We start from the raw sequence: 9,058 nt of genomic DNA on the forward strand, positions 1-9,058 counted from the left end.
TTGCATACCCCTGCTTTCACTACATCAAACTCACATTATAAATAAAATACAATGTTCCTTTTCATCTATAACATAATACTTCTCATGAACACAACACAAGGAAGAAAGCACACCTTACGTAGGTGTAGGATTTCTTCCAAATAATAAATGTCAAGATAGTGGATTATAATTTGAGGCGCAGTGAGATAATTAGTAGGAGACAATGAGGAGCATGTCATAGTGGTTAGATGAGTTACAAAGAATAAATGACAAATTTCTTCACTTTATGCCCATCAATATCTATGTCATGCACTTTAATAATTTACTAATATTTAAATGCTTCTAACTCCAACACTAAATTTAGCAAAAGATATAAAAGAAGAAAAAAAAAACTCATTATAAGTTGCCAAATGAACACCAAAATCAGTTATCAATAATCTCTATTCATTTGTCTGTCAAATGACAACCTCAAAAAGCATAAAAAGGTTTTTAAGCTTCCAAAGTGAGCGGAAAACCATTCAATTTGAACAAAGCTTTGTTGGTAAAAAAATAACTTTTTACTATTTTTCACATGGTGATAACCATATCATTGTTCTTATTTTTAGTTTTACTCATGTTCCATTTTATACATACCTCCATTGTTGTGGTGGCTAAGTCCCAATACAGGGTTGTAGCCAGGGTTGTTCCCTGCCCTGGCACAAGACTAGACACAAAAAAGGGGTTCAAGAAAAATATCTAGGAAATCAAGAAGAAAAGAGAAAAGAACTTTTCCCTTAATTCACACAATGATGTACTAATTTTCATTTGCACAAAGTTTGTGAATAAGAGGGACAATCTTTTTTTTGTTGTTGTTGAACATCAATCTTTGGCCTTAGAAGAAGAAAAATGGCAGATCCAGAACCATTGATTGATGTTGGAAAATTAAATGAAAAAATATTATGTTATGCACAAACCATTTACAGGTTTAATGGAGTTTGGGAAGGACCAGATCCTTTGACACCAATTATCCCTCTTTTCTTCGTTCAGATTTCCGTCGCTATCTTGATCACCCGTTTTGTAGTATTTTGCCTTAAACCCACCAGGCAACCTCCTTTTGTTGCTGAAATTATTGTAAGTATATTTACTCACATTCTTTTCTAATTCCTCAAATTGTATTCTTGAAATTTTCTTATTCCTTGCCCATGCATGAAACTTTTCGCGTACATTTACGCAGAGGAGAGTCCAGAATTTAAAGTTTACGGGTTCCTGTAATGATTTCAAGTTAATATATTAATTAGGTTCACAAGAAACATTTATAAATATTTAATAAAGATTTTAATACATATATCGAGCTTGAGCAAAGTTACTGGGTTCCCGTGAACCCCAGTGGCGGAACTAGGATTTTTACTAAGGGGTGTCATAACATAAAAAAATAAATATACGATGAAATTAAGGGGGTTCAACACTTAGTATATATACATAAAAAATTCTTTTTTACAGTGTAATCTTTTCGGCGAAAGGGTGTCGGTTGACACCGCTTGGGTGAATCCGCACGGGACATGCTCGATTCTTCCCTGCATTTACGGTGTGTTTGGTATGACGGAAGTCTTTTCTTGTACATTTAAGGTGTGTTTGATAGAAAGGAAGTCTTTTTCATGTATATTTGGTACGAAAATGGTTTTCACGAGAAAGTCATTGTTTGGTGTTTGATTACATAGAAAACATTTTTCATCAAGGGGAAAATGTAGTTTTCTTTACTATTATGTGAACTTTTGACTTCATATTACTTGTTCCAACTAACATTTAGATATTATTTCAATCTATTATAGTTCAAGATTAATAGAGTCTTGGTTTGTCTATTTTATTGAGCATTCTAGCAACTTGTTAGTTAGTGGTTAAACTTAGGTTTCCTTTAGTTGTTTACATAAATCCATGTGAATGAAGAATCCATTTGATAATCCTATTTGAGCTTACATGAATTATTTTGTATCTTGTTTGTCCAATTCCCAGTCTATATAGGATCATGAGAAGTATTCATCCAAATGATATACGAATATGCTGGATGTTTATTGAGATGCAGTGTTGTTTAATTCTCATGTTCTTGTTTTTTGCACTAAGCAATAAACTTTTCCAAAAATGTTCTCTGAATGTCAAGTAATAACTCTGATTTGGACATTTATAGAAAAAAGTTTAAGGAACAAAGCAATGATTTTCTTTTGTAGAGTGGCATACTTCTGGGTCCTACAGCACTTGGAAGAATCATAAAGTTTAGGAGGCTGCTTTTCCCAAACTACAACTTCCATGTGATTGAGACAATGGCTCATGTAGCCCTTGTGTTCTTTGGGTTTCTGATGGGATTGCAGATGGATATAAAATCTGTTCTCCGAATAGGAATCAAGGCTAGAAACGTGGCTGTTATCGGGATCATCATCCCTTTTGTCATGGGTACAATATTATATTTCTCACTGCCTCGCGATGAAGAAGCTAGAGGTTTCATTTTCTATGGTGGTGCTCTTTCCGTTACAGGGTTCTCTGTCCTGTCTAAGATACTTGACATACAAAAGATCCTCCAAACAGACGTTGGCAAAATGGCTACGTCTGCGGCTGTAATTAATGATATTGGTGCATGGTTTATTCTTGCACTAGGATACGTAGTCACAGGTAGTACATCTAATATCCATTGGGCTATAATTTGCACGACTGCCTACGCTTTGTTCTGTGTCTTTTATCTCCGTCGTGCCATTGGCTGGATCATCCGAAAAATGCCAGAAGGACAAGGATATAGTGAGTTCTTTATATGTTCAGTTCTCTCTGGGATGGCTATTTCCGGAGCTGTAACAGATGCTTTGGGCACGCATCCTATAATCGGAGCTTTTCTCTTTGGACTTAGCATACCTAACCAAGTGCTTCAAGCAGAAATTCTCGATAAGCTTGATGACTTTGTGATGGGCATTCTTATGCCAACTTTCTTTGTTGTTTGTGGACTCAGAACAAATTTCCTAGAAATGGGTAACATTTATGAGATTGTTGGCTACATAATTCTATTTGTTTCTGCCAAAATATTGAGCTCAGTAGCTGCCACTTTCTTCTCTGATATGTCTATTAAGGAGGCCCTGGCTGTTGGAGTACTTTGCAACACCAAGAGCCTCATGGCCTTGATCATTATTGAAGCTGGTCAGGCACAACAGGTAGATTCAATATGTTTTTGGGATAATTACGTTTTTGGACCGCTCAAAAGAATAATAGCTAGCACATGTATAGGTTTTGTATATTAAGTGAAAATATACATATAATATACATAGTGTATACACAAACATACATAAATTATACATATAATAGACATAATCAGTGTGTAGGTTTTATATATTTTGGCGTACCAATCCCCCTTTGCTTTACTAGAAATTTTTGACTAATTACCATCATATTTTAAAAATCTTGATCAGGTTTTGAGTACCCAGTTATACTCTCTTATGGTGGGTGGCATTTTGGTGATGACGGTGATGGTCACACCTATGACCATGCTGTGTCGTCCCTCCCAGGAATTGGCGCCCCATAAACGAAGGACTATACAGAAAGCAAAATTGGAGGAGGAGCTTCGAGTCCTCGCTTGCATCCATGGCGTACATGACATCCCTTCAATCATCAACCTTCTTGGCTCATCGAATTCTACACCAGCATGCCCAATAACCGTCTTTGCTCTCCAAGTAGTAGAACTAGTCGGGCGTGCATCATCTATGCTAGAAGTGCACAACTCAGGCAAACGAGGCTCGAGAAGTCTAGGCCACGAGGAGACACAGACAAGACAGATCATCACTGCTTTCGACAACTATGAGCTACGATCAGATGGTGTGATGGTACAAGTACTCACATCAAGGTCCCCTTTGCCCTCTATGGATGAAGATATATGCAACATTGCCAAAGACAAGCGTGTCGCTTTCATCATACTCCCTTTCCACAAACAACGCAGTCTCGAGGGTCAAATGGAGGATGTCAACCCTGAAATTCGGGCTGTCAACGAGGGTGTCCTAGCTAATGCCCCTTGTTCTGTAGGAATCCTTATCGATCGTGGCCTTTCTGAGACGAGCGACTACGCAAAAAATATCATTGTCCTTTTCTTCGGAGGTCCTGATGACAGGTAGAGGGGTCAAATGGGCGGGATGTGAATTTGGGCGGGACAAAATGGGCTGAGTTAACCATCCGCCCAAAAGTTACATGGGTTGGGCTAAAATGGACTAAAAGGCGGGTCATAACCCCACCCGCTCAATTCTTACTAAGATTTAATTTCTTTGTTTGTTCTTTTATAAATTTTTAGTATCTGATAAACCTATTTTTCTTTTATTATGGCTATATATAATATATCAATTGAAAAAAAATATCTTTTTAAAAATATTTTGGCAAATTTTTCATGGATCAATTTGGGCTGCACATCAGCCCCTTTTTTCATGGACTGAAATGGGTTGGGCCCAAACTTAGACGGGTTGGGAAGTTTGTGTTTTCATGGACTAATTTTGCCACCTCTAATGTCAGGGAAGCTCTGGCTTATGCATCGAGAATGGTTGATCGTCCAGATACACGCTTAACTGTGGTAAAGTTCATTCCAGACGAAGGTGCTTCCGATATAGAACCAACGGAGTTTGCTGAAGAAAATCATGTGAATATCCAAATTGACAAAGAGAGTGAAAAGTTGATGGATGAAGAGTTCTTGAACAGGTTCAAGATCAGCACAGCAAATGACAAATCAGTAAAATACATAGAATTGTTGTTGAATGATGTGGAAGAGGCTGTTAAAGCTATAAAACTAATGGACCAACATAACTACGATCTCTACATCGTAGGAAAAGGTCGAGGCATGGTATCCCCACTAACAGCTGGTCTAGTCGATTGGTGTGACTGTCCCGAGCTCGGGGCTATTGGTGATCTTTTAGTCACATCTGAATTTGACTCCTCATTCTCCGTGCTGGTGATGCAGCAATATGTTAAGCCAATCGGAGATGGTTCGGTAAATTCTTATGGATCAATGAGTGAAAGGATAGCAGGAATTGGGATGGACATGGACATGGACATGGACATGCAGCGCGCAGATAGTGAAGCAGGGGACGTGTTTTCTAGTTTTAGGAGGCGGCCGGAAGCTATGCCACGAGTCGAAAAAAACTAAGTCTTAGCTTAGGCTGATGACAAACACTTCATAAAATGTATTGGTTTTCACCTGGAAAGGATGAATTAAGCGGAATTGAATGATAATGTTTGATTTCTTTTCAACTAATTGTAATAACAATGTGCGATATTCGGCTAAATATTCTCTACACTGTTAAATGTGGAACTCAAGAAACTAAAAGAAAAGGGGGAAGATAACAAAAAAAGTTCATTCATACTTAAGCATTTCCCAAGTATAGAGAAGTGTTTCAGCCCTCATAATAATATATATATATATATATATATATATATATATATATATATATATATATATAGACTGATAGACAGAGACACACACCCTTGGAAAAACAATTCTATTTACTATTAGTGAAAACATTTTATCTAATTAAACAGAAAGGAAAAGAAATGGATCAACTTTTGAAAAAATGAAATTTGGAAATAGAACTGTTTGGACATGAATACAACTTAAATATTTTGAATTTTAGTGAGTGATTTGGAATGAAAAATATGAAAACGGGTTTTTGGAGTTTTTCAAATTCCGGAATATGGAGTTGAATCCAAAAAAAATGTAACAATTCTAAGTCCAAACATGATTCCGGAATAAAGTTTCAGAAAAAAAGTGAATTATCCCCGACCAAACAGGCCCTGATATGTGTCTGAATTACCCGGCCCTCATGTAGCCCTCTCATTCTCCTCAACAGCATCACATCTAGTTATTTACTCCATCCATTTTAATAATAAGTGACGTTTTAGGTTTTTTATTTTATTTCAAAATAAGTAGTACTTTAGGATTTCAAGAAGAAATTGATCTTCCTCTTCCAAAATGACCCTTGTTTACATAATCAAGAATCATTAAGTTTTTCTTTTTCTAGGCATTTAATTAGGGGTAAGTTAGTAAAAAACACTTCTAATTTTCTAGGAGTGAGCAATTTCTCAACCTAAAAAGTCACTTATTATGGAATGGAGGGAGTAATATACAATCCTCAGGTCAAGACAGGCTAATAAGAAATTTTGGAAATTTCAGTCAATCTTTGACATGACTGAGATGCTTCATCTTAAAGTAAGGAACAGAATTAACGTTCTCATATAATTTTGAAACACATTTGTATCAAAGAAAAAGCCCATACGGGTAACCTACTGAGTAGGTCCATAACATTTCAACCAAGCATTTCATTTCCATATCCACAAAAAAAAAGAGTATTCTCATTTGCAATTGAGAAGCCCTAGCATTCAACTAATTGCTCCACCGAAAGATGACGCAAAAAAAAGAAGTAATTTCCCCCTGAGGGAAAATTAGCACCTAAAGATGACACCCAAAAAAAAAAAAAAAAAAGTGAAAGAAGAAATCCTTTCCCCAATGAGGGAAACTTAGCAACTAGTTCTGCTCCAAATACACTTTCCCTGTTTCATAAAATTGCAACAATAAGAAAAAATCAAGGGCAAGTTGGAATTGAGCATTTCATAGTATTAAAAAACCACAACTGATAACAAAGAATTATTAGAGATGTTGTCCAACAAGGAGCTTACCATACAAAATTAGTCTTGATGATCATAAGAGCTACCGCAACATTACTGAAAAGATTGACCACTTCCTCCGCCTTTGCTTCAGACTCCGATAAAATTCTTTTCGCAGCTTCAACACTCTATCATACTTCTGCAGCAATCTCATCTACACTTTTGCTGGACAGCTCTGCAGTTCTGATCTTCAACAACTCTTTAGTTCATGAATCTGTGCAGCCGTGAGCAAAAGGGGAGGGTCTCCCTCTATACCAGCTGGTACTCCTACATCTCCCTCTACCTCGGTACTAGCCATACAGACAGATCTACAAGCAAGCACACAGAATATATATTAGAATATACAAAATATAGTTACAACTCTAATTAAAAACCATTGTATCAGGTATAAATCAGCAATATGCAAATATACAAGCACATCTCTAATTTGAAGTAGACCTTTCTTTACAAGTGAAAGAAGTTAAATTGCTGCTCTAAATGCCATAAATTAACCAGGGTTAAGCAACTATTAAACAGACTATATATACTAGTTGTGGAACTATATTTTGTGCTCTTGTGCTCTTATATAATCTTTGGCCTTTCTCTGCTTCTCGGCTTCACCGATCTTTTTGACATTCCATATAAGGACCTTCATGTGGAACTATTGTTGTTTTTTACATTCCCCTCGCAGCGTAGCACTACCTCTGATTTTTCGTCTTGTGCAACCCTTATTTGTCTTTTGTTCTTTGGCCTTTACTTTCCCCCTCTTCCCTCTTTCTTAGAATTCAATATTTATGATATGTTTTTGCATCTGGAATATATTGTTGTAATGGCCAGAATATTACTCAGGAAATGGTAAAGTTAAGCCAACTTTCAGTAGCATATTAAAATATCTTCAACATATTGCATCAGACTAGAAGCACAACACACCAAATCCAAAAAAGGCCAGTATATTTATTGAAAATCTAGGATTAAATTCACAAGGGAATATAACTACATTAATTCGGCAGTACATAAGCAGAGCAATGGATGCAACAACAAACAGTGTACCAGAAAAGCATTTCTAACTGAGATGTTGTAACAGTAGGATGAGGAATCATCATCAACAACAACAACAACAAAGATACCCAGTATAATCCCACAAGTGGGGTCTAGGGAGGAAAGAGTGTAAGCAGACCTTACCCTACCTCGAGGAGGTAGAGAGGCTGTTTCTGAAAGACCCCCGGCTCAAGTGTAGCAAATCACAACAGTTATGAAAAAGGAAATACGACAGTGAAGAAAACATGACAACTAATACGGAAAGCAGTACAGAGCATTCAGAGCAAAGAACAGTAAACAACAACGAAATAGTGCGATAACCAATACACAATAAACAACATATGGTAACAGATATCAAAAAGCAAGAACCTACACTAATAAGGCTAATACTACGACAGACATGGTGCCCAGATTAACACCAAGCCTACCCTGTTGAAAAGCGAGAAAACACTCAACAGTAGGACAAGCAATCATCAAGTTCACGAAATAAAGGACAGTGGGAGGACGCAATAACATAAATAATTGACAACTATAATTTTGCATCAGATAAATAGACAATATCATCAGCGTTACACGCAATCGTTTTGTGTAATCTAGTGGAACTAGACTTCTGGACAACATTCCGAATATGAGTGTGAGACAAAATACACGGCCAGGGGCGGATTTTGAGGGTGCCGAGGGTGTTCAAAGAAAAAGTTACAGTGTATATATAGGATAAATTTTCTGTGTTTATGTACATATATTAACTTTTGAATACCCTGAACAAATACAAAAGTTTAGCTCAAGCGGTCCAGGGTGTTTAAAATTGTCTCTAGCGACCTTGATTCCCACTAACATTATATTTTATATTTAACTTTTGTTGTTTTTTTCAAACCCCCTAAATGAAAATCCTGAATCCGCTACTGCACACGGCCACACAATAACACTGATAGCAACATGCAAAAAATAATATGCATATTATTAGGGTTTGAATTGCATCTTATATTTTAAAAAATAATATGCAATTCGAACCCTAACTAGGACAAATAGAGCAAAACTCAAAGAATCCATTACAGTAGAATACATTTTCAACGTACACAGAAGTTTGAAAACATAACTACAAAAACATACAAACAAAGAAGGAACAATCTCGAGTAAAAGAAACATAGAGAAGAAGAAACAAACCTTAAAACTATTGATGAAGCTTTGATCGATGGTCTTTTGGGGTCGATGTGTTCCAAATAGAGACTCCAAAACTTATGGAGTAATAAAAAATTAGAAAAGAAGGCGGGAGACTTGGGAAAATAAGAATGGTTAAAGGGGTGTTGATGGTGCGGTTCAGCCCGTTAATTTAAAAAAAATTATATCATACTAATTTTTCAGTTATGTTATTTTATATAATTAAAATTAGATTTTTCAAAAACATTTTAATCAT

General features: G+C 36.3%; 1 protein-coding gene across 1 annotated transcript; it reads left to right on the forward strand.

The window, feature by feature from the left end:
* Positions 1–568: 568 nt before the first annotated feature.
* On the forward strand, positions 569–5,345 carry LOC132030265 (cation/H(+) antiporter 15-like). Its single transcript, XM_059419830.1, has 4 exons — positions 569–1,089; positions 2,181–3,146; positions 3,402–4,093; positions 4,486–5,345. The coding sequence occupies exons 1-4, from the start codon at positions 865–867 to the stop codon at positions 5,111–5,113; spliced, it is 2,511 nt and encodes an 836-aa protein (XP_059275813.1). The 5' UTR covers positions 569–864; the 3' UTR covers positions 5,114–5,345.
* The last annotated feature ends 3,713 nt before the right edge of the window (positions 5,346–9,058 follow it).

The sequence above is a fragment of the Lycium ferocissimum genome, chromosome 1 (assembly GCF_029784015.1).
Source record: "Lycium ferocissimum isolate CSIRO_LF1 chromosome 1, AGI_CSIRO_Lferr_CH_V1, whole genome shotgun sequence".
NCBI classification, from domain to species: Eukaryota; Viridiplantae; Streptophyta; class Magnoliopsida; order Solanales; family Solanaceae; genus Lycium; species Lycium ferocissimum.